General features: G+C 37.6%; 1 protein-coding gene across 1 annotated transcript in view; it reads right to left on the reverse strand.

Moving 5' to 3' along the window:
* Positions 1-26,009, reverse strand: part of LOC123795427 (mitochondrial adenyl nucleotide antiporter SLC25A24-like) — a 50,444-nt gene extending 24,435 nt beyond the window's left edge. The window contains exons 1-7 of the mRNA XM_087865730.1: positions 25,830-26,009; positions 21,515-21,656; positions 20,439-20,526; positions 13,917-14,028; positions 12,516-12,671; positions 6,333-6,485; positions 3,755-3,862 (exon numbers count right to left, since the gene is read on the reverse strand). Coding sequence (XP_087721856.1) covers positions 3,755-3,862; positions 6,333-6,485; positions 12,516-12,671; positions 13,917-14,028; positions 20,439-20,526; positions 21,515-21,656; positions 25,830-26,009 — 939 coding nt within the window. The remainder of the gene's footprint in view (positions 1-3,754; positions 3,863-6,332; positions 6,486-12,515; positions 12,672-13,916; positions 14,029-20,438; positions 20,527-21,514; positions 21,657-25,829) is intronic.
* Between the last annotated feature and the right edge of the window lie 1,357 nt (positions 26,010-27,366).

The following is a 27,366-nucleotide window of genomic DNA, read 5'->3' on the forward strand; positions in this document are numbered from 1 at the left end:
TTGAATCAAGAAGAAATAGAAAATTTGAACAGACCAATTACCAGCAATGAAATTGAGTCAGTAATCAAAAAACTCCCAACAAACAAAAGTCCGGGACCAGATAGCTTCACAAGTGAATTCTGCCAAAGATTTAAAGAAGAATTAATACCTATTCTTCTCAAACTATTCCAAATAATAGAAAAGGAAGGAAAACTTCCAAATTAATTCTGTGAGGCCTACATTACCCTGTTACCAAAACCAGACAAACACACTACAAAAAAGTGAACTACAGGCCTATATCTCTGATGAGCACAGATGCAAAATCCTCAACCAAATATTAGCAAACTGAATCCAGCAATACATAAAAAAAGTCATTCACCATGATAAGTGGAATTTATTCCGGGGACGCAAGCATGGTTCAATACTTGTAAATCAATCAGTGTGATACATCACATCAACAAGAGAAAGGATTTAAAAACCAAATGATCATTTCAATAGATGCAGAAAAAGAATTTGACAAAATACAATATGCATTCATGATAAAAACCCTCAACAAAGTAGGTTTAGAGGGAACATATCTCAACATAACAAAAGCCATATATAAAACTTATACTAAAATTCTACTCAATGGTGAAAAACAGGGCTTTTCCGCTAAGATCAGGAACAACACTAGGATGCCACTCTCACCATTTTTATTCAACATAGTATTGGAAATCCTAGCCACAGCAATCAGATAAGAAAAGAAATAACAGGCATCCAAAGTGGTAAGGAAGAAGTAAAATTTTCATTATTTGCAGATGACATGATACTATATACAGAAAACCATAAAGACACCACCAAAAAGCTACCAGAACTGATAAGTGAATCAGTAAAGTTCCAGGACACAAAATCAATTACAGAAATATGTTGCATTCCTACGCATTAATAATGAAGTAGCAGAAAGAGAAATTAAGAAAACAATCCCATTTACAACTGTATCAAAAATAATAAAATAACTAGGAGGTGAAATACCTGTATTGTTCAAAAACTATAAAACCTTGATGAAAGAAATTGAAGATGACATAAACAAATGGAAAGATATTCCATGCTCATGGATTGGGAGAAAAAAATATTATCAAAATGTCCATGCTACACAAAGCAATCAACAGACTAAAGGCAATCCCTATCAAAATACCAACAGCATTTTTCACAGAACCAGAACAAATAATCTTAAAATTTGTATGGAACCACAAGAGACCTCAAATAGCTGAAGCAATCTTGAAAAAGAAGAACAAACTGAAGGTATCACAATCCCAGATTTCAAGATATATTACAAAGCTGTAGTAATCAAAACAGTATGGTATTGACACAAAAGTGGACACATAGGTCAATAGAACAGAATAGAAAGCCCATAAATAAACCCACAATTATGTGGTCAATTAATCTTCAACAAAGGAGGCAAGAATATGCAATGGGAAAAAGACAGTCTCTTCAGTTAATGGTTTTGGAAGAACAGGACAGCTACATGCAAAAGAATGAAATTGGACCACTTTCTTAAACCATACACAAAAATAAACTCATAATAGATTAAGGATCTAAATGTGAAACCTAAACCATAAAAATCCTAGAAGAGAGCACTGGCCATAATTTCTCTGACATTGGCCATAGCAACTTTTTTCTAGCTATGTCTCCTGAGGCAAGGGAGACAACAGCAAAAATAAACTATTAGGACTACATCAAAATAAAAAGCTTCTGCACAGCAAAGGAAACAATCAACAAAACTAAAAGACAACCTACTGAATGGGAGAAGATATTTGCACATGACATAGCCAATAAGGGGTAAGTATCCAAATATATAAAAAACACATACACATACAAATACACACACACGCACACACGTGCAAACCCAAATAATCCAATTTAAAAATGGGAGAAGACCTGAATGGACATTTCTCCAAAGAAGACATACAGATGGTCAAAAGACACGTGAAAAGATGCTCAACACCGCTAATCATAAAGGAAATGCAAATCAAAACCACAATGAGTTATCACCAAACATCTGTCAGAATGGCTAAAATCAAAAACACAAGAAACAACAATTATTGGCGAGGATATGGAGAGAAAGGAACCCTTGTGGACCTTTGCTGGGAATGCAAACTGGTGTAGCGACTGTGGAAAACAGTATGGAAGTGCCTCAAAAAATTAAAAATAGAACTACCATGTGATCCAGTAATTCCACTACTGGGTATTAACCCAAAGAATACAAAAACACTAATTCGAAAAGATATATGCACCCCTATGTTTATTGCAGCATTATTTACAATAGCCAAATTATGAAAGCAGCCCAAGTGTCCATAGATAGATGAATGAATAAAGAAGAAGTGCTGTAACTCTATGTTAACTAACTAGAATTCAAATAAAAAATTGAAAAAGGGGGAAAAAAAGAAGTGGTATATATATATATATATATATATATATATATATATATATATATATATATACACATACTATAGAATATTACTCTGCCACAGAAAAGAATGAAATCCTGCCATTTGCAACATGGATGAATCTAGAGGGTATAATGCTAAGTGAAATAAATCAGTCAGAGAAAGACAAATATCAAATGATTTCACTCATATGCAGAATTTAAGAAACAAAACAAACAAAGGAAAAAAGAGACAAATGGAAAAAGTCTTCAATATAGAGAACAAACTGATGGTTATCACAGGGAAAGTGGTTGGGGCAATAGGTAAAATAGGTAATGGGGATTAAGAGTGCACTTATTATGATGAGCATTGCAATGTATAGAATTGTTGAATCTCTATATTGTACACCTGAAAGTAATATAATACTGTATGTTAATTATACTGGAATAATTAACGAATTAAGAAGAGTTACAGAAGGAGAGTATAGAAAGATCAAATACAAAAATATAATCCTGGGTGGCTCAGTCGGTTAGGTGTCAGACTCTTGATCTCTGCTCAGGTCTTGATCTCAGGATCGTGAGTTTGAGCCCCATGTTGGGCTCCGTGCTGGGCATGGAGCCTACTTTAAAAAAAAAAAAGAAAGAAAGAAAAATATAATCCAAAATTTAATAGTAAAAATTTCCCAGGACCACAAAAATGCCAACTTTTTCACTGAAAAAAAATTTAACTACTATGAAGAAAAGAATCCAAATCTATACATGTCATGGTGAAATTTCAGAAAAACAATGATTAAGAGAAAAACCTGAAAAGCTTCCAAATTATTAGAATTAATAAGGGTAATGTAGAGTGGTTGGATGGAAGTTAAAATCCAAGAGTTTTCATATATACTAGCAATAAACATTAGCAAAATATAATGGAATACATTAATAGTAATAAATATCACAAAGGTACACTAATATGAAAGCCTCATAATGTGTAAAACCTTGGCAAAGAATATAAAAAAGATTTAAAGAGAGAGAGAGCGATACCTCCTTCCTGGACAAAAAGATTCAGTGTTACAATTGTCATTTCTTCCCAAAATTCTTTCAGTACAGTTAGTCAAAAATCCCAACTGGTTTTGTTTGTTGTTTTTAAAGAAACTTGGCAAGCCGATTTTAATGTTCATACAGAAGGGAAAATGAAAAAAAATGGAACAGTAATAGAAATGCCAGTTTAGATGTCACAGCTCTGGTGATACTGCCCTGGCAATAAGTTTTCCCTACTCAATGTAATTACTATTAATTGTAAGAGGATTCTGGCTCATTTGAAAAAAATAGCCATAACTTTCATTAAAATTAGCAATTACATCATTTTCTTTCAACAGCACTTACCTCCAAGGGGTAAATAAGAGATTGTGCAGTAGCACCAGCCAAAGAAGCAGAAGCAAATTGCTCAAAAGTTTTTAATTTGGCTCCTTCAGAAGAAAGAAACTTCTTATACTGTATTAATAAGAGTTCAAAGGTATGTTAATACTCAGAAGTCCCAGAGGGCATACAAACTTATTTAATATCAATGAACACCTGTTAAAAATCATAATGCACATTACCAAGGACCTAAATACAGTCATGCCCTTTAGATAGGAGGCCCCAAACTTAAGAGTAGAGACTTCAGCTTGTATGTCTTTTTGCCTAGAATAAGATCTGGTATCTCGCAGACACTCAACAAGTGTTGATTATGATAAGGAATTATTATAATGGAATGGGAACCAATGAGATGGAAACAACTAAACACCTTATGTAGTAAGTTCGGTGGCAACCCTATCCAATTTTAACGAAGCAACATGACATCACAAACAATCTTGGCCAGGTCACTTACTGAGTAATCCAAGATAAATTATCTAACTTCTCTATAACTCAGTTTTTTCATCTGGAAAATGAAGTTAAGTGCCTTGTCCATACTGGTCATCATTATATCTGCAGTCCCTACTTTGCAGGATTTTTGTGAAGATTAAATACAATAATGCAGACGTGCAACATGCTTCTGCATGGACACTGTGGGAGCTGTCATTATTACTGCATAATGATAGTAAAATTTTCCTTAAAGAATAGATTTTCTGTAGAATATTTCCTTGGCCTTTATTTTGGTCTGTATTTTAGCTTCTTGTTCTAAGCCAATCAGTACATTCTATCACTCTGAAATACTGATTAGTTCAAGGATTGATAAATGACACAATCTGAACCAGTGAGACCCAAGGAAGTGTTTTAGGAAGACTTCCCAAAAGAAGCTTCCTTGCTCTTCTGAGAGAACTACAAGAAGAGTTAGCTCTCTTCCTGCTAAACCTGAAAGCCTCTGGCAGTCATCTTTCAATCACAAAAAGAGTAAGTCTTAGGATAAAGAACTCAGTGGAAGTCAGAGAGAAGAGATGGGGATGGTGTGCAGTCTTTGGTGACACTGTTGATCTGATAAATAAAGCTTCACCAGAAGTCCACCCTATTTCTAAATGTGAGAAAATAAATTCCATTTATTATGGAAGCCAGTTTGAGTCACACTTCCTGTTATTTATGACTTAAAGATTCCTAACTAATATGGACACCTCAAGGTCCACATGCCCAAAACTAAATACACACACACACACACACACACACACACACACACACACACATCCTGCCGCCCAAAAATATACTGCAAATGGTGCCCTTGAGGATTTTTGACATGGCAGTCCTGCCCAAGTGTTCCCCATCACAATAAATGGCCCCAGTTGAACCCCCAGAGTGACATCTCCCTCTCTTTTACACTCCACAAACAATTATAACAAAATCTTATCCACATCTTAAATATCTGCAGAATCTGTACACTTGTCTCTCTCCACTGACATCACTCTCATCTCTCACCTGGATTACTGCATATTGTCCCAACCATTCTCCCTGCATATGCTTTTGCCTCTCTTCCCTTTGTCTGTCTGCTTCCTCAGCCGCCTCTTTAACCACAACCACCACTCTAGCCATAGGGAGCTTCTTTTAACACCTCAAACACACCTTGCTCTTTTGCTTCCAGGGCTTTGAACACAGTGTTCACTCTGGGTAGAATATTCTTTTCTCTATCTTTCAACTGGAAATTTTCCACTTACCCTTTGGGTTTCAACCTGAATGTTACCTCCTTGATGAGGCCATCCCTAGCCCCTCAACCTATTTTGAGTCCCTCTGTAGAACTTACCCACAGTATCCTACATTATGCTTTATGTAATACTTGGGACCACTGTTTCTTGAATGCTTATGATGTGCCAAGCCACTTGCAAAATAGATACTATTTTCTATATTTTACAGATGAGCCAACTGAAGTTCAGAGATGTTATGGGAACTTATCCAAGTTCACACAGCTAGAATGGGGCAAATACAAGTCTGTGGTCTCTAAAGCCCGGCTCTGTCCCATTGTTTCATTTTTTCTCACTTGGTTCAACCATATTCCTGTTGGAATTCAGTGAACTTAGTATACTGCTGTGAAGTTTCCATGTAGATGCCCAAATCAATTATTTAAACTAACTTTTATTGAAGAAATATTAAAAGAAGGAATTTTCTTTTAAAAACAGCATAATTTTAAATAATAATAACAGGGTGCCTGGGTGGCTCAGTTGGTTAAGTGTCTAACTCTTGGTTTCGACTCAGGTCATGACCTCAGGGTCATGGGATCCAGCCCCATATCAGGCTCTGCACTCAGCATGGAGTCTGCTAGAGATTCTCTCCCTCTCCTTCTGCCCCTCTCCCTGCTCATGTTGGCGCTCTTGCTCTCTCTTTCAAATAAATAAATAAAGCTAAAAAATAATTAAAAATAAAATAAAATAATAATATTAAAATAACGTTCCAATATAAGTAATTGTCTCCCTTTGTTTTATAATAATCTGAAGCAATTTTAAAAAAATAAAATTGAATAACTTTTCCTTGTAAATAAATGTCATAGGTAGTATGGCTTTACCTGTTCATACGACCAGACCTTAACAGCTGTTTCAGGAGCAATCTTGAGAACATTCACACCATTTCCTCTCCATAGAGAAATGACTCCACCCTCTTTGACCATCTCTCTTAAACGGTTTATTATCCTCACGTTCTTTGCTTCTAAACTCTGAGCCTTGAAAAGGAAAGGAAGAATTTTGAAAACAGACAATATGATTTGGAGAACTTTGAAAACTGCATATTGTCATTTTTATGTGGTGGGCAGGAAAGAGTTAAAGTTCCCTGGATATTGAAAGTCTCTCTTATTGGGGAAACAGCAGCTGTTCTGGTGATTAGACAGGTTAGGAAGCATGTTTATTTTGATCCCTGCACTATAGCTTATGAAGGGGGACACTTTACACATGGGACATGAATAAACATGCCATAGACATGGTTGCTTTGTTTCCTATTCCTCAGGCGGATGGACAAATGGTTCTCCCATCATGAAAAGATGGGAGATATAAACTCAAACAGAAGAATCAGGGAAATAACATTCCTGAGAAGTTAAGACTACTGACACTCACAGGATTTATTGCTAACAAGGGGCTATGAGGCCTCTAACAAGTATGATCAGTATTGTCAGTGTGAGTAGAGGAAAAATGGAATCCAACTAATTTTGTGGCCAAAAGACCTGAGACCTTACTCCAGGGCATACATTGGAAAACAAATACCCAATTTAGCCTTGAGAGAACATAAGAGAGTATGCCCTATGTATTGGATATATTGCATAGAGCAAAAGAAAAATTAAGCCCAGAACAATGTGATTCAGCACGTGAGTAAAGATAACTGAAGGAAGAAAGGACAAATTCAACAAATATAGTCCAGTAAGAGAAGATGCAAAAGTGGTTTTAAAATAAAAGGTATTAAAGAGCAATTTGGGGGATGCCTGTCTGGCTCAGTCAGTGGAGCATGAGACTCTTGATCTCAGGGTTGTGAGTTCAAGCCCCGTGTTGGGGGATAGAGGTTACTTAATAAAAGTGTAAAAATAAATAAAGAGCTATTTGTTTTTTGGGGACCTGGGCAGGCAGCCCTTGCAGTGTAATAGTTGAATATTTAATAAACATGGAGGAAATCTGCAGGATCCCTACAATACATACATGAAGAAGAAAAGAGGGGGAAAAACTGACTAAATTTATTTTTTAATTTTGAAAAAGAACCAGAATGAGGATAATCACCAAGTCAGTTGCAGCTAAGACCATTACCAACTATTTATTGAAAAGAAACAGACATTTAAACTCAAAATGATAGCTGTATTATACAGCCACAATAATAAATATGTCTGCTTTAAATATACAATAAATCTGTATAGGAGGCCTGATAGTCAGCCAATATATAAAATAAGGAAATAATTCTGCACTGGCTGATTCACAATCACTAAGTTAAGCCCTTGTATACCTACCACCTACAACAGCAGTCACTCTGGCTCCAGAGTGTCCCAGGTGGGCTCCACTCTGAAGAGGTACCTGCCCCAGTGACCACCAACCAGTCTATATGCCTGTCTTCTCTTGTGTCACCCCTGGGCCTCTTTGTTAAGAGCAAGTCCAGACCAAGACAGGAGAGACAGTACCACTGTTTATGGCATTTGCACCTTGACAGGCAAATGCTAGACATCCATTTGACCCCAGAGGCTATGACAGTCCACCATCAGCCAGTGCAGTCCAAAAGTGACCCCACATACCCTCATCTTTATTGGTACTGTAGACTCTCTGACATTCTTTCATCTACACAGATTGTTAAATATTTTTTAAATCACTCCTCCTACAAGTTATGTAATGATGTGATTTGGGTTTTTGCAAATATTCTCCTTTGAGTAACATAAAATGGTGTTATCAGTTAGCTATTGTTATGTAACAAAGCATCCTAAAAAACTTAGTGGCTTGAAACAACAAACATTTCATTTGCTGGTGATTCTATGGATTAGCAATTGGACTGGGCTCAGCGAGTGGTTCTTCTGCTATTCTTCCCTGTGGTTATTTGTGTAGCTATAGTCATCTGGCAGTTTGACAGGGGCTGGATAGTCCAAGATGGCTTCAGGCATATGGCTGGTGTTGGTGCTGTTAGCTGAGCATCTCTCTCTCCATGTGGTTTCTTATTTTCAAGTAGGTTAGTCCAGACTTCTATTATGGATGGTCTTAGGGCACTTAAGCCAGCATGAGCAAAAGTTGCAAGACCTCTTGAAGTCTAGGCTTCCAAGTCACACAACATCCCTGGACAAAGCTGGCCCAGATTCAAGGGATGGTGAAATTAACTCCACTTCTTGATGGGAGGAGTAGCAAAGTCATTGCAAAGGTGGGAAGAATTATGGAATCTATCTTTGCAAACAATCTACCACAAGGAGGTATGGCACTAGATCCATAGTGAAAGAAATATAGTTCTAACACACCAGCTGGCTTTACAATACATAATATTTATATCATCATAAGAATGTAAACGGTATTTGTTAATTTTAAACATTTAAAATCACCCCATTGACAAAACTTTGAGGATGTCAATATGATTGTAGAACAGAATGTAATATTAACAACCTTGATATTTTTGAAAAGGGTGTACTTCAACTCTCTCCAATGTTGTCAAAAATGCCATTAGTAAGGTAAAAATATAAGTGACAGGATTCATTCCAGTATTTAGATCCTTCTAGAAATTCTGGTTATTGTTTCTCTTGCCAGCAAAATCTTTTATAAAATAATATTATTGTTGGTGAGGATACAGGGAAGCAGGTAATATTACACATTGCTAGGAAAAGTGCAAGTTGGTATTATCTTCCTAGAAGGAAGTTTGACAATGTATCAGAAACCTTAAAATATGTTTAGAATTCCACTTGTGGTAATGCCAAACTAGTAATTAGGAATGAACTTCCTACCAAGGACAACTGAAAAAAGCTGATGAAATATATATTTCTTAAAGTTTTCTTAAAGGTATCCATGAGCTAACAAGACAGAGACGTATTACAGGGCCAATATGTAGGAGAAAACACAGAAAAGTAAGATTAGCATTCAAATGTATTTCTGAATGCAGAAGAAACAGTTGTGAAATTAAGTTGTTTTGATAGCCTCACAGGATTAACAAAGAACAAAATATAAATCCCAGGGCCCACCAAAGGTATAAGTTTCTCACATACCACCTCCACTTTAAATGGGGACTTGCAGGGCTATACCCTCATGGTAAGTGTAAACCAGAAGAAACCAGCCTCTGCAAGGACTTGCAGCATGGCTTTGTATCACCTGGGTGGTCCAGGGAACTTCAAGACTCGAACTTGAATTAAAGTGATCCCAGATTGGGGCGCCTGGGTGGCACAGCGGTTAAGCGTCTGCCTTCAGCTCAGGGCGTGATCCCGGTGTTATGGGATCAAGCCCCACATCAGGCTCCTCCACTGTGAGCCTGCTTCTTCCTCTCCCACTCCCCCTGCATGTGTTCCCTCTCTCCCTGGCTGTCTCTATCTCTGTCGAATAAATAAATAAAAATCTTTAAAAAAATAAAAAAAATAATAAAAAAAAAATAAAGTGATCCCAGATTGACAGCACTCCCAGGCACCTGACAGAAACAAACAGAAATCTAGTCTGAAGTTGGATGTCATCATCCTTGCCTGCAAATTACCACTACAAGTAATATTTTAGAAAACAACAACAAAACTAATGGAGGGGGGAAAGCAGAATGATTTTTTTAAATACAACAGAAGGCAAGAAAGGAAGGAGGATATTAAAACATGCAGGGCAAATAGAAAGTATGAAATAAGATGGTGGGTTTAAATGAAAATATCGATAAATACATTAACTGTAAATGGAATAGATCTTCCAATTAAAAATGTAACAAAACCCAACCATATGCTGCTTTAACTGGCTTATCTAAAACACACAAGTACAGAAGGTTTAAAAGTAAAAGAATAACAATGAATATATCCCACAAACTCTAAACAGAAGAGGGGAGTATGGCTATGTTAATGTCAGACAAAATAGAACTAAAAGCATTTATAAAGATCTAGAGGGTCCTTCACAATGCTAAAAGATTCTATTTGCCAAGAGTATACAAACTTTTGGCCTCAAGATATATAAAGGAAAAATTGATAGGCCTCAAGGAGAAGGCAAGGCCTGGGAGGGTCTCCTAGTACCCCAGCTTGATGAGAGAAGTCTGAGGAAGTATGGTGCAGTGTAAAAGCTTGAGACTGCCACACATAGAGGGAAAGAGCAGCTAGCAAAACAAACAACAAGGCTACAAAAATAGTTGTGGAGTTTTCAAGAAACTGATTTACAGAGAACTTACTTCTTGTGATCATTGCTTGTTTCTCTTGGTGACAAGGAAAGAATGCAAATAAACAGGATGTGTAAACTCCTTTGACAGCAAAAATCCTGAGTTGCTACTAGACTAGATCTTAAATGTTCTCATCACAAAAAAAAAAATTGCAACTTTCTAGACTTCCCACGATGATTGTGTTTCAGTTGTACAAATACTGAATCATTATGTTGTATACCTGAAACTAATATATATGTTATCTGTCAATTATATCTAATTTTTTAAAAATTCTGTGGGAGAAACATAGCTAGAAAACACAACCGACTGCAGAAGAAATCTATACCAGCTACCTAAAATATCCAGTCCTTTATTTTGAATATGGAAGAACAATAAAGGATCACCATATATATGGGGAAGGAATGGCAGCATAAAAATCTAAAACTAACATTAATCAAACTAATTCCAGAGAAAATAGTGACAATTCAGGAAGCCATAGTTAACTAAAACAAACAACGTAAAGGACCCTCTAATATGTCAGAAAGAATCAAGATGATACTGAATCAATAAAAATAAAAAAAAAACAAGAAAAATATACTATGAAAAAGGAACAATTGAAGGGATAAAACGAGCTCTTGGCAATTTAAAATGTGATTGCCAAAATAAGAAGTTCAACAGAAGGGTTAGAAAATAAGATGGAAGAAATTTCCCAGAATGTTGAGTAAAATGACATAATGATGCAATATATCTATGAAAAGATGTACAGCAGGTCAATCCAGAAGGCACAACATCCAACTAATAAGAATCCCAGAGAAAGAAAATGGAGGAAAGAAAATTAGGAAAGAAATCATAAATTATACTAATGCTGAGGGAAAACATAAGTTTACAGTTAGGAAGAGCCCACCAAATGTCAAACACAATGGATGATAAAAGAAACTACTTTAAACATTATTTTGTTTTTCTTTTTCCCCTTATTGACAATTTGGCTGAGCATGGACACCAAGGCTAAAAATGCTTTCCCTCAGAACTTTTAAGGCATTACTCTATTATTTTCTAGCATCTATTGTAACTTGAGTAATCCGATGCCACTCTGATTTTTTTGTAGATGATATGTTTTTTCTCTCTCTAAGCTTTTAGTCATGCTTCTATCCCCTGCCTTAAACACAGAACACTAGCAGCCAGCCAGGTAGGCCTCCTTGCTCTGTATATTTTATATAAAAATTATGGAGAAATTTTTTACTTGGTGACCCAAGACAGGTAAAAGGAGGGAGCGACTGAATGTTGTCATATGCTCATAATTTCTGCCCTAAGTAGAACTATGGGAAGAATGGAAACCCTTTTCCTCTGTTTCAGTTGTGTGGCCAAAACCACAGAGACTTGGCCACCACACTCAGGCAATCCCTCCATGGCCTGCACCATCTTCAAGGGGACCACAACAGCTCTAGGACCCCAAACTTTTCAGACAATTGAAGAATTCCACCTATAGAGCCTTGTATTTGCTAAGGAATAAAGAGGGAGAGCAACTCTTTGACCAGCCTCTGATTCTTGGTGTCAAAACTTCTAACCCATGGGGAGAATCAGAGTATTGTCTTTCCTTTTCCCCTACTCCACAGAAAAAGTAGACTTTCCGAATTTTTGCCCCCCCTAGAATATTAGTGCTAGATTATTAAATTGTATTTAGTTATTCATTTACATATCTGCCTCCATCACTAAGCTCCAAAATGCTTATGGATGAGAAGGGTGTACTATTTGTTTTTTGCACCCTCGAGTTGATTGCCTGGCAGCCTACTGAGTAAACGAGTCTAGGAGATTACTGGCAAGGAAGTAATTTCTACATGACAATATCAAGGAATCAGGTTAAGACCTCTGAAACCCCTCTTTTGAAAAGCATCAAATATTATTCACATTCCTCAGAATTATGCACATGAACTATGTAACACACCTGCATTAGGGTTTTTAGACGCTCTAATGGCGCTGTGCATGTTCGAGCACAAGTACCAGCTATGCCTCCAGCCAACAGATATTTCCATGACAGGCCAGAGCTTCTCTCTTCATCAGTTAAATCATGAAAAGTCCATCTTTCTCCCATATCAATTCCCTATTAAAACAAAATAAATAAATAACACTATAATTAGATCTCAAATGAGTACATTCTCTCCTTATAAGATCTAAATAATGTTTTATACATCTCAGCTCCACAGTAAATTAATATCAGCCTTTCCTAGAATTTTGTGCTTCACCAACCCGTATATTTTAAGTAACTCATAAATTAGCTTGGAATACTATCAGTTATAAACTAATAATATTTTGGGCAACCCTTTTGGGTCCCCTTCCTCCTTAAGAGCTTTGTACTATCACTTTGCTATCACTCAATAAACCTTGCTTTGCTGCCCATCAAAATAAATAAATAAACAAACTAACTAACTAATAATATTTTTATCATGTTTAGGATAATCTTTACATTTGCCATTTTTAAGTCTATTACGATTTTCAATTCAAAATTATTTGCCAAAGATTGAATACAAAAAAGAACAACCCATCAGGTTCTACCAAATGTTGGTAGCTCTGGTGAGATACAGGCTAATAAACTACTAGGGAAATAACTATTTAATTGGCAATAACGTAAAAGTATCTCCAGTGTTCAAGACCTAGTGGATCCCCATGTTATGTTCAGTCAGACTCTTTACCTCTAACAAAACAAATATGAAATATAAGCACACATTTGGAAGCAGTTTCCTTTTATATCTTTACCTGCAGTAGAATTGCCAACTCCCCCTGCCCCAACACACAAAAAAACAAAAAACCCTGGACCTTCCCATGTGGTGCCCAGAGCAGACAATAAGCTCTGCTGTACATGAATCATAAGTAGGATTTTTTTTGAGGGCCTATGAATGTGAAAAAACTAGAACCTTAGTGCTCTTTCAAAGGAATTCCAGTTATGGTTTATTCATTTATCCAACAAATATTTATTGGGAATGTGCTGTGTGACAGCAATCAGCAATTCACAGTCCCTACTTTCAGACAAGAAAATAAGCAACTATAATACAGAATAATGGTGCTATGTAGGAGTAATTAACTGTTAAGTGCATAATTTTTCCCAACAAATGGGTGCCTTTTGCAAGTTGAAACTTTGGTTGAAGTAAATATTCTTTGTCACTTCAGATACTTCACATTATACAAATTTGTAAGGAAATAACATTCTATATCATCACTTGTTTAATCAACAAAACCTCACTAGCTAATATTCTGGCCCCATAATTTTCTAACAGTTTATGACATGTTACATTTTATGCCCATGACTCATGGTATAAAATATACAAATATTAAAGAAGAGATCACTTACAGTAAAATAGTTCCAGTGACGGGCAACTTCCTTAACATCTCTTGCAGGTTTAAATAAAAAATACTTCCTCCATTCGTCCCAGTCCACTGTCATTGACCCATCAGTATCCATGCTGTATATTTTTAAAAGAATATGCTCAAATATAAATTATGATTCATAAACTTCAAACAGCATTATCAAAATGATATCTTATATTCTTAAAGTCAGAATATCTGGGTTATAGTTGAGCTCTGTCCATTGTTACTTTTGTGATGTAGAATGCATCCTACATCTCGAAACTTCAGTTTCTATGGGAGTAAGTTCTACAACATAGAGCTTTAGAGTATTTTTTTTAACGATTTTATTTTTAAGTAAGCTCTATACCCATCATGGGGCTCAAACTCACAACCCTGAGATCAAGAGTTGCACACTCCCCCAGAAGAGCCAGCTAGGCACCCTTAAAGTATTATATGGGATTATATATATGATGGCCTTGTGAAATATAAAGAACTACAAAACTATATGCAGGTATTCCTGCATCCCAATCTTCTCCCATTTCTTCTTAAACATTTTCCCTTCTTTCCATCTGATAAACCTCATCTTGTAACTTCTCTAGCAACAGAATGATGACTGAAAATTACCTTCTTGGTAATTCAGCTCTTAAAAGACAATTTCCACTTTCTATGGACATGAAATTCAGATATAAAAATATCATAAGAACCCAAATACCCATAGAAGTATAACTTCCATTAATATGGAATAATATAATTAAGCCAATTTTAAGAATTTTAAAGAATTCCCATTAGAGAATTTCTCAAATCCCTGAAGGAAATTAAGAATTTGAAGAAAGATAGTGAAATATATTGCTGAGTATGAACTTCCCAAAAGTTCAACTTCTTGTCTCAGTCAGCTCCCTTTCTCAGCTTCCTCTGTTGCTAACCTTCAAATATCTCCTCAAGCCACGAAATCAACTCCAGACATTAAATCTCAGGCCATTGTCACCCTGTTTCTCCCCAAAACGTGAGTGTTCAAGCATTCTCATTTAAAAAAAAAAATCTGTTGACCTTCCTCTCCCCAGTATCACTTTTATCTCTCTTTGCCTTTGCAGCAACACTTTTTTAATTTAAATTCAATTAGCCAACATTAATACATCATTAGTTTTTAATGTATTGTTCAATGATTCATTAGTCGCATATAACACCCAGTGTTCATCACATTGCAGTAATACTTCTTAAAGAGTTGTCTATCTTCTCTCCCTCCAGTTTCTCCTCGTCATTCTCTCTTGAACCTGCTCTCATCAGGCTCTCACCACCATTACTTCACCAATGGTCTCCACAGTGTAAAATCAGTGGTCTGGTCTCTGTCCTCATCTTATTTAGTTTATCAGCAGTATTTGAAAAAGACAGCTGCCTCCTCCTTACATTTTCTCCGTTTGGCTTCCAGAACAGAGTATTCTCCTGGTTCTTGTCCTTTTTCTCTAGCTGCTCCTTCTTACTCTTCTTTACTGGTTTCCCCCTCAATCCCCTGCCTCTTAACTTTAAAGAATACCAGGACACAGAGTATATACTCTCCCCCTGGTCATCTCTTCCAGTCTCATGGCTTTAAATATCATCTATAACCCCACAACTCCTAAATCTCTGCCAGAGTATTCCTCTGAACTCTAGACCCCTGTTTCAAGCTGCCTACGTGGCATCGCTACTTGTATGTCTGATCAGCATCTAAAAGAGAACAAGAACAAACCTAGACTCTGATAACCACCCCATCCCAAACTTCCTTTTCTCAGTCTTATCTGTCTCAATGCATAGCCACTCCATTATTTAGATGCTCAAGTCAAAACTCTTGGCATTAACCTTGACTATTTTCTTTCCTTTTTACCCCACATGTGATCCAGAAGTAAATCATATCAACATTTCAAAACATATCCAGAATCCATCCTCCTCTGTCCTGGTATAAGCCACCCTCAAATTTTGTCTGTATTATTGCAAAACTGTCCTGATTGGTCTACCTGCTTTCTCTCTTGCTGCCTACAAACTATTTTCAACACTTGAGACAGAATGAGACTGCAAAACCTAAGTTAAATCATGGCATATGTAGTTTTAAAACAATCCAATGACTTACAGAGTAAAAGCCAAAGTCCTTATAATTTCCCTCTCAAGATCTGATGTGCTCTGATTCCTGTTAACATCTCCTAGCACCCTCTTCCTCATTCACTCTATTCTAAACACACTAGCCCCCTCTCAGTGCCTCAACTGTATAAATGCACTGCTCAACTTAGGCCTTTGCTCTTGCTGTTTCCTTTACCTGGAAGGCTTTTCCCCCAAAAGATTATCATGGCTCCTTCTCTCACCTTCTTCAGACCTCTACTCAAATGTCACCTTCAAGATCTGCCCTACCCACCATGTCTAAAACTCAGCCCCCTGTGCCACTCACACACACAGACTGTTTCCCTCACCTGCTCTATTGGTGGTTATTGCTAATCGCCATTAACATAGATTGTTTATCTAGTTTACTGTTTTCTTCTCTTGTTTATTCTGAGTTACATAAGAGCAGGGATTTTTGCCCGTTTCCTTCGCTACTACATCCTTAGCATCTAGATGAATGTCAAGCACTCAATAAATATTGGTTGAGTAAATGAATAAATTTCTCCCTACCCACTTTCATCCTTACCTCCTGTGCTCTAGACCTAGAGGGTGAAATGTTGACTTTTACTGAAGGACTCTCTGTCTCTGTCTCCATCGCTCTCTCTTTCTTTCTCAAGCCGTTGGTCCCATTCCTTCCCAATCACTTATCTCCTCTCTCTACAGCATATCCAACAATATTTCTCCTCAAATCTCTCCTATCCTTAAAAAAATAATAATAAAAATAAAAAGACTTGCCTGACTGTCTTCTCCTTCTTATCCAAATATCCCAAATCAGTAAACCACATTCACGGTCCCCACATCCTCACCTTCCATTCACTCAATAACAATCTGACTCAACTCTTTAGCTCCCTACTGAAAATGCATTCACTGAGGTCTCCAGAAATCTCCCAAATTTCAGATCCAATGGATGATTTTCAATATTTATGTTGCTGGCTCTTTCTATTAAATATGACATGCTCCACTGTTGGCTCTTGTGATACCATTAAATGAATCAGAAAACATGTATTGATCTACTCGTATGTGCCAGACACTATGGTAGGCACTGACTACAGAATAATAGATAATATACTCTGGTTCCTGCTTCACGAAGCTTTCAGTCTACTGGTAACAGGGAGTATGGCAAACAAGCTTCTGTAAACCTGCTGTAAAAGCAAACACCAGGAAGATAAAGTTTCAGAGGTTAATGTCACATCTAAATTGAGACCTAAGGAGTAAGTAGGAGATATTCAGTTGAAGGAGTTTGAAAGGGTCTTCCAGGCAGAAAGAACAGTTTGTACAAGGTCTGGAGGATAGAAAGACCATGGTTTTTCAAAAGTTGAAAGAAGCTCAGTCAGCCTAGAGTACAGAGTAGAAGAAAATTTGTAGAGATGATGCAGCTGGAGAAGCAGACAGGGGCCAGATCACAGAAAGGATTCTGTGTTCCATCTTAGCTCTTGGTATAGCATCGCTTATTAATATGGACACAAATGGTCTAATGAAGTGAAAACAACTCAAATTCAGCCATACACTTATAAAAGTTACAAAAACCATACTTAGATATAAATCCAACTAAAGATACAAGACCATTTTAGAGAATGTATAAAACTTCATTAAAAGACATAAAAGAGGATTTAAATAAAGATATATATAATGTTCATGGAACAGTAAATTTAACATCATAAGCATATCAATTCTCTCCTTAATTAATTTATAAATTCAATGCAATTCCAATTAACATTCCAAAAGGAGTGTCTGTGTGCACACATGTGTATGTAACTAAATAAGTCAATTCTAAAACTAATGCGGAAAAGCAAAGGGCCAAGAAGAGCACAGATACTGTTGAAGATGAGGAAAGTCAAGGCATCAAGATGGATTCTAAAGTGATAGTAAGGGGCACCTGGGTGGCTCAGTTGGTTAAGCGTCCAACTCTTGATTTCAGCTCAGGTCATAATCTCAGGGTCTTGAGTTTGAGCCCCACATTGGGCTCCATGATAAGTGTGGAACCAGCTTAAAATTCTCTGTCCCTCTCCCCCTGCCCCTCCACCCGCCCCGCTCTCTCCCCCCCCCCAAAAACGCACATTGACCAGAAAAATAAATATATAAAGTGATAGTAATTAAGACATTTGGTAATGATGTATAATAGACACCAATGTAATAGAATAAAGAGACCAGAAACACATCCATACACAGATGGAAATTTGAATATGACAGAGGTAAGCATTTAAAATCTGTGGGAAAAGGCTGGGACCAGTTAATAAAAGATGACAGAATAACCAACTATGGGAAGGAAAGAAAGAAAGAAAGAAAGAAAGAAAGAAAGAAAGAAAGAAAGAAAGAAAGAAAGAAAGAAAGAAAGAAAGAAAGAAAGAAAGAAAGAAAGAAGGAAAGGAAGAAAAGAAAAGAAAAGAAAGAAAGAAAGAAAGAAAGAAAGAAAGAAAGAAAGAAAGAAAGAAAGAAAGAAAGAAGAAAGAAAGAGGCTGGGACCAGTTAATAAAAGATGACAGAATAACCAACTATGAGAAAGAAAGAAAGAAAGAAAGAAAGAAAGAAAGAAAGAAAGAAAGAAAGAAAGAAAGAAAGAAAGAAAGAAACGAAGAAAAGGAAGGGGGAGGCAGGCAGGCAGGCAGGCAGGCAGGAAGGAAGGAAAAGAAAGAAGAAAATGGATCCTTATTTCACACCATAATATCAATTACAGATGAGTTAAAGAACTAAATGTAAGACACATTTTTTTAATGAAATATAGCTTAGTATCTTGGGGTGTTTGGGTGGCTCAGTGGGTGAAACATATGACTTTTGGTTTCGGCTGAGGTCATGATCTCATGGGTGGTTAGATAGAGCCCCATATCCCAGGCTCCGTGCTCAGTAGGGAGCCTACTTAAGATTCTCTCCCTCTGCCCCCCCCCCACTCACACACGCAGGAATGTGCATACTCTCTCTCTCTCAAGTAAGAAAAAGAAATAGAGATTAATATCTTTATGTCCCAGGCTAAGGAAGAATTTCTCAAGATGTGAAAAGCATATCCATAAAGGAAAAAATGGAGAAATCAGACTACATTAAAATATTAAACTGCTGAATGACAAAAAAAAAACACCTAAAAATGAATTTAAAAGTAAGCAACAGGCTAGGAAAAGATATTTGCAATGCATATAATCAACATAGGATTAATATCCAGGGTTTAGAAAGAACACCTGCCAGCCATTAAGAAAAAGACAACCAATCTAGCTGAAAAATAGGCAAAAGACATGACTAGGTAATTCACAGAAGAGAATTATCCAGATGGCCAACAAATATATGAAAAGATACTCAGACTCACTAGTAATGGGGAATATGGTTAAATTGAATCAAATTAAATTAAAACCATAGGACAGTATTTCTGACTCACTGGCTTGAAAAAATATTAAAATATTAGAAGCCTACAGTATCAAATATTTGAAAAGAAATACATTTTTAGTAGGAAGCTAAATTGGTACAACCACTTGGAAGGACACTTTGATATATGTAATTAAAGTTAAATGTCAGCATACCCTATAATCAAGCAACTCTACTGTAAGTAATATACAAGGAGATGTATACAAGAACATTCACTGCAGCATTGTTTTGTATTAGTAACAAAACAAAAAAAAATTTAAACCTAAATGACCATCAGCAGGAGAATTCATAAGTGAATTGAATTATATTTATTAAACAGGACCCCTACTGTGGCTAAAATGATTAACTAGAGTTTCATACACCAGCAGCAACAAATCTTAAAAATAGAAGGCTTAGAAAAAAAGTAATTTTAAAAAATATGTGGTATGCCACCACTCAAGGTCTTAAAACATGAGAAACAATACCATATATTTTAAGCGTATGCCTACAAATAGAGAGATAAAAGTCTGAATGAATAGTACATTCAGGATAGTAGTTACTTCTGGCAGCAGGGATGAAAATGAGTATTAGAAATACATTGAAAACGTCAACTCTGGGTAATATTTTATTTATTCAAAAAAATTTGAGCCAAATATGGCAAAATGTTAACTATGATAAATCCAGTGAAGCCATGGTTGCTAAATTTTTACCTTTATCTTTCTATACATTTTCCTGTATGAAATACAGTTCATAACAAGGTAGCCTTATCCCAGGAATGAGTTAATATTTGGGTGGTAGATTATGTTGACATTGGGCAAATTACTTAACCTCACTATTCAAAAATTTCCTAATCTGTGAAATGAGGAAAGTAACACTTTGACTATAAAGTCTTGTAAGGATTAAAGTAGATAATATACATGAAGTACTCAGAAGAATGCTACCAAACAGATGCTCAATAATTATAAGCTATTACTCATGCTTCCCTCAAGTTTCCAGTGTTGTCATTATTATAATGAAAAGGGTCTTAAAGTAAATAAAAAATTTTTTAAATGTATACACACATATAAGGGCTGACCTTTCAAGAATCTTCACTGCCTCTTTTTCAGAAATCTGTATACCTATTAAGTCGAGAGCATCAATAATTTCTGAAGTATCAATCACTCCTTTAAAGGAACAAAGAAAATAAAGATTAACTGGAAGTTTTGAAAAGATACAGAGGCAAAGAGTTAAGCAGTATTCACTGCATTTTTGCAGCATTTCGTAAAACATTAATATCCCAATTATCTCTTTTACTTGCCAAGATAAAAAGAAGAGACTGGAGAGCCCATACGATATTTCCTGTATCAATAAATAATACTACCACCCTCCAATGTTGCTCAAACCAGTTGTTCTTGCCTCTCTCCTTTCCTTCACCAATTTCAATCACCAAATGTGATCTGTTCTATGTGTAAACATCTCCCAAGTTATTTATTCCCATCACCACTAATCCCATTTCAGTTTAGACACACCAATCCATGCTCCACACAAATTTGATGGTGCTGCTCCTCCTACTGAAAAGTCTTCAGTGGCTCCCACCTTATTTCCCCAGGGATCAAGTACAGAAACCTTCACAGGCCGCAAGAACCTCCATGATCCTGCCCAAGCCCGCTTCTTAGCCTCATCTCTGAAACTTCCGCTTGCTCTCAGCCTCAGCCTCACTGGTCTTCCTCCAGTTCCTCAGACATGACCTGCTCTCCTGCTGTGACCAGTCTCCCAGCAAGCCATTTTCCCTGCCTGGAACACTTTCCCACTCCTCCTTAAGCTAACTTTCACTCATCTTTCCAGATGTGGCTTACCCACCATTGCCACATGGAGCTTCATGTAAAAACCTTATCAAAATGTTATAAATATCTCTTAGATATTTATATTATTCAAAGGGAAAAAGCATATTGTCCAAAGGGTACAGGCTTTTCTGTTGACAGTTGTTGTTTTTGAAAGAGAGTATGCAAATAAAAATTACATCACTTAAAAATATTACTTAGAAGTAATAACAGGCAAACAAATGACAGGATTAAATAAATGAATTTTTAATCACTTTTCACAGAAGCCAAATATCAAATAATAAACCTTTACTAAAATATGGTTAATTCTTGGCTATACATGATTGCTCACCGTATAATGACATACCATCATTATTTGTGTCCAAACTCTTAAAAGTCAACCTCATTATCTTCTCATTATCTTTAAGGTACTGCATAAATGTGCTAAGCTTCAACAGATTACATGCGTTAGTATCAACAGATTTTAATAATATCTATGAGAGAGAAGAAAGAGTATTAGAGAGATGAGATTCAGACAAGGTAGATTACAAATTACAGTGTTTAAACATGTGTACATTTATCTTATATAAATTAGATATTCTGCCATAGATTATTGGTACCTTAGTTTTAGAGTAAAATTTCTAACACTAAAAACATAGAATCTTTGAGTATTGGAACTTTAAAAAAGTTTAGCAACTGACTAGTCTACACTTCTACTCAACAGTCATGCATGTATTCACTCAGTAAATGCTTAAGAAAAAGAAATGAATCAGATATAACCTCTGCCTTCAAGAAGTTTACAGGCTAACAGGGAACACACCAAAGCCACTATGATAGAAAAGATTCAAGGTTCAATAGCCAAATTATGGAAGCAACCCGAGTTTCCTTTGATAGATGAATGGATGAAGAAGAAGTGACATATACATGTTACTCAGCCATAAAAAAGAATGAAATCTTGCCCTTTGCAACAACATGGATGGATCCAGAGAGTAGAAGGCTAAGTAGAAATAGGTCAGTGGATTTTAAGAGACCAACCAAACAAACAAAAAAAGAAACAAATTTAAAAAAACAAAACAAAAAAACACAGACTCTTAAGTATAGAGAACAGAGGGGAAGTGGGGTGGGGGATGAGTAAAATAGGTGAAGGGGATTAAAAGTACAGTTTTCCTGAGGAGCACTGAGTAATGTGTAGCATTGTCAAAGCACTATATTGTACACCTGAAACTAATGCGATGCTGTACATTAAAAAAAAAAAACTAGAACTCTTGGGAAATATGTCTACATATTTTGTAAAATTCCTATAATAATAAATGTTTTATTGAAGAACAGAAATACTAATTACATCATAAACTAAAATATATCTAAAGGAAAAAAACACTCAAGTTCAGTGGGTAATAAAGATGTGAGGGAAATCATCACAGAAGTGGCTCCATCTGAATATTTTAAAAATGAGTAGCGAAAGGTGAACAAAGTTACAAGAGTATGAGGGATGTAGCAGAGACCACTGGCTGTCCACCAAAATTCCTTCTTGCCTTCTTTGGGCACACCACTAGATTACATTTCTCAGTCTCCCTTGCCGTTAAATATGGTCATGTGAGCAAGGTCTCACCAATGAAGTAAGAGGGAAAGTAATGTGTACCGCTTCTAGGCCTAGCTAAAAAAATCCTACATGCTCATTCCACTTTCACTAGCTGAATGCAGGTAACGATGAGAGACCCTTTAGGATGGTAGAGCAGTAAGAAGGAAAGAATCCAGATCTTTGAGTAACTGTAAGGTGGAGAACTGCACCACCAGCCTTAACACCTACCAAGAAATCATCTTATATACCATGCTAAGAGGCTTGGATTTTCCCACTGACATTGTCGAGCCCCTGAAGAATTTTAAGCAGGGTCATGATACAATCAGATGTATCTTTTAGAAGGGTCATCTGTTGGCAATGTTGAGGGAAAAAATGGTAAGAGGAAAGGCAAGAAGACTGGTTATAAGACTGATTACAGTGACTTAGGTGAGAGATGGTGGGGGCCTGGGCTTAGCAGGAGCAATAGGTATGGAGAGGAAGGGAACTGGTTATGAGATATACTGAGGAATTACATAGGACCGTGTGATGAGCTGCATGTTTTTTGGGGTAAAGGAAAAGGAGGAATATAGAATGACTTGGTGGTGGAACACTTAGCTAAGACTATGATCAGAGGGGAAAGTACAGAGACTCAGAAGCTGGGGCTAGCTATCCATTTGTGAGTCACCCACACTAGGATGAGAGTTGGAAGCTTGAAAAGTAATCTTGAAGCACACCTGCGTTCAAGGGGTGAGCCAAAAGAGAGTCCATAAAGGGATCTGAAAAGCAACAGCCTGAGATCTGAGACAGAGTGCCAAAAGAGAAGATAAAAGAGCCATCATCAGTGTTCCATGCCGCAGAAAGAGCCCAAGAGCCAAAGTACACAATGCAGAAGTCCTCAGTGACCTTTCACAGAGGGAAAGAATGGTGACCAAAACCTCACCACAGAGAATAGAAGGCAGGGAGCGAAGACATAGCTTTGTCAAAGACCAGACCACATACAGAGGAAAATGATAAGACAATTGCTAGGTGGGGAGCCAGGGCCATGGGAAGATCATTGTTATTAGAGGGGAAGAGCTTGAACACACAGGAGGAAGAAAGGGAATAACAGAAGTTGTACTTTTCCTGTTTTAAAGGAGATGGAGAAGACACGAAGTTGACAATGTAACTGGAAGAACCAACTTTGAAAAGAAGAAACACCTCATTCCTTGAGACGAGTGGAAAGAAACTGAGCATAGATGTAAATAAAGGTAAGATTATAGTCTCTGTATCAAATTTATTGAGGCTTACTAACAGCTTTAAGTTCAGTTAACAATTTTAGGCATTTTTCATTTATTTGCTCATTAATCATCATAACAACCCTATGAGCTAGGCGCTATTATTGTCCCAATTTACAGCTGAGGAGATTTTACAAGAGGGCCAGAAATGTGAAGGAATTCAGTGCAGTTCACCTGTACTCACTCACTGAAGTAAGGGGCACATGCAGCTCCTGGAAGAGGAGCAAGGAATGGGAGGGGTTGTGGCTGGGATAAGTCAGAGTTTCTCAGCCCCGACGCTATTGATATTTAGGACCATATCATCTTTTGTTTCCTGTACACCGTAGCAACATCCCTGGCCTTCATTCACTAGATGCTAGTATCACACACACACACACACACACACACACACACACACACACATCCCCAGCTGTCATGGCCATCTAAAATGTCAAAAATGCCAAATGTCCCTGAGGGGCACAATCACTCCTAGTTGAGAACCACTGGGATAAATGGAATGAAGAAAGAGTGGCCTCTGGACAGTCTGATGAAACAGAAGACGTAGATCTTTATTAGAGGGAAATGGAATATTAAGGTTATGGGGCTATATTCAGAAGGAAGGCATAAAGTCATCAGTTTGTTTTCTGTATAATGCAAAGTGAACTCAGCAGAAAGCCTTGGACACAAAGAATCCAGTGAAATCAATATACAGTGTATATGATTAAGACTGGCATCTGTGGTTGGGTAGGCCTCAGGGAACAAATCATCAATTTCTATAACAATATGTGACACAGCATTATCCAGGATATGTAGTTATCTCCCCATTTCTCTGCCATGCATTTTATAAATCCCAAGAATTATGGACTTAACAGTAAATGCTACTGTCCTGATTGTCTGGACTCCATGTTGTATGACCTCACATCCATTATTTAAGTCAAGCCTGCCAGATGGAAACTTATTAAATATTGTTATTTTCTTTTACTGAATTTAATTAAGTCACCTCATTAAGAAAAAGATTTCCAGAAAACCTGGTGACCCCTTCCCCTTTTCAAACACTCCCATGCTGCTGCTGAGCCTCAGAGTCTCTTAGAGAAGCTTAAATTAAAACACTTTTTTTTTTTTACTCTAGGTGGTCGGCTGGTTAAATGTACTGTGGAAGTGGGGCTTCTCTGAGAACACAGCAGTCAGTATTAAGCTAAATGATAATTCTATGCTATAGTAAATGGCATATTGTTGCAGTATAGTATAAATACTTCAATAGTGTTAGGTTAAGCTGAAAATACGTGGTTGTAATTAACGTGTTAGGATCAGAACATCTCCAGTGCACACACAGGAGTGTCCCCAAAGGGCATGATGCAGCCCTGAGGCAGGAGCATTCTGGAGCAAACGGCTGTGCAGGCTGCATTGCCCAAGCTATGGGATGCCCTTGCAGAAAGAGCCATCCCAGGCCATCAAGGCAGACCCTTGGAGTTCCCAAAAGCTAACAGAATTTGAACACAGGCCATAGGCATTTAGCTCACTGGGGACGTATGGTTAACGTTGCGATGGTGCAAGCAGGCCTTTTAAGAGTTTCAATGGCTTTGACCCCACTTAGGCAAGATGGTAAAGTCTTCAACACGTTTTCTGTGGCAGGTCACTATTAGGACAGAAACTTACGAAAAGTGTTCCAACAGCGGGGCAGTTTTAAGTGAAGCAGCTCACAGGGAAAGAATTTCCAAGCCTGGAGAGGAGGTCAGGAAGGGCTGAGGGGGTCTTCTCGGTCCCCACCCCAGTCCCAGCCCCACCCCCACCTCCTAATGGTTCCGTGGTCCTGCAACCTCCCATATTCTGTGCGGCCTGAACGCACCGCGGCCCACCTCCTCGTCCTGGCCCATGGGGATACCCATAGCTTCCAGTTCTTTCTGCAGTTCTGTGATGTCCACCATGCCATTCCCATGGTGGTCCAGCTTCTGGAAGAGCTCTTCAAAAAGGCGGTCGGATTCCTCTCCCTGGCCAGCCACCGTGGGCAACAGGAAGCCCGATATTCGGCGCAGCATGGTCACAGAGCGCTAAGGCTCCCCTGAATAGTGGGAAAGCCCCACCGTCAGACGGAGCTGCCAACGCAGGGACCGAGTGTTGGGGAGCCTCCGAGGAAGCAGTGGTGGCGGCAGCTGCCCGGCTGCCCCCAGCGCAGCAACTGACCCTGGAACGCATGCGCTCCCAAGCCCCTGGGTTCCGAACCAGCCGGCTGGTCTGATCCCGCCTGTTGGGCAAAAGGTCTGGTTCTGGATTTGCTTCTGCCAGTCTTGGCGTGGGGGGCGGGGGGCAAAGCTGCTTGGGACCACCGTTTTTGTTGTTGTTTTTCAGGTTAATGTTCGTCCAGGGATTCTCAGACAGCACATTCTTAATTCAAACTCCAAACTGACGCAGAGTAGCCCTATCGTTACGAGTTATTAAGGGAGGATTTTGGTTTTTGTTTTTGTTTTTCAATTTCGCGCTCAGAGCCAAAGTTAACTAGATCAGCCTCCATGGGGCAATCCTGGGCCAATTCTCTCTCTTCTTATTACACCAAGGCTTCGTCTCTCATTCCCATAGGGTTGTTGAAATCCAAACCCCTCAGTAACCAAGGGAGAAAATAGTAAGACTTCTTTTTACATTTTTAAAAGTAAGCGGAAAGTTAGCTTTCTAATATTTAACATGAATTGGCAACTGCATTATATATAATACTTAAATAAGTGCACACAGATTGTGGGTGGATGAACAAAGAAATTTGGAGCCCATTGTTCTTGTGTAATGGGATTGATCCCCTGGTCAGTAGGCTAGATGAAAGACTTGGTAAGAAATTCAGGAGTCGGTAATCAGCAGCCACCAAGGATTGCCATCAGAAACACTGCTCAAGTCAAGAGAACAGACCAGCCACAGCAGTGGAGCAATGGAGACCAGCACTGAACACATAGACAAAAGACCAACTGATGCCAGCTAGCATGCTCCAAGGATCTAAACGGGCAGTTTGGCCCTTAGCCCCAGTGCCACAGAAGTCACAAGTAAACCACATTAGGACCTCAGACACCCAGATTCTCTCCTAGAGAGAAAATTAGTGAGCAAACACATTTTATCCAAAAGAAAATAAATACTATCTAAAGAGACTAATCAGTTACCAGACAGTCCAAGCATTAAAACAAATTAGATATTTGGTTAACTTTTTTTTTTTAATGCACTAGGTGGGACTCATGAGAAAGATCAGAAAAACCAGGTTAGGCAAATAAAATACATTTTATGCACATATCTGATTTTTAGTGTGAGCAGAAATTTAGGAGTCTTTGTCCCATTAGTATCATTCTGGACCCATGGGGTTTTTTGTGTGTCTTTCTTTTTTTAAGATTTTATTTATTTATTTGACAGAGAGAGACAGCG

Source organism: Ursus americanus, chromosome 12, assembly GCF_024610735.1.
Source record: "Ursus americanus isolate L20-20 chromosome 12, mUrsAme1.1.p, whole genome shotgun sequence".
Classification (NCBI taxonomy): domain Eukaryota; kingdom Metazoa; phylum Chordata; class Mammalia; order Carnivora; family Ursidae; genus Ursus; species Ursus americanus.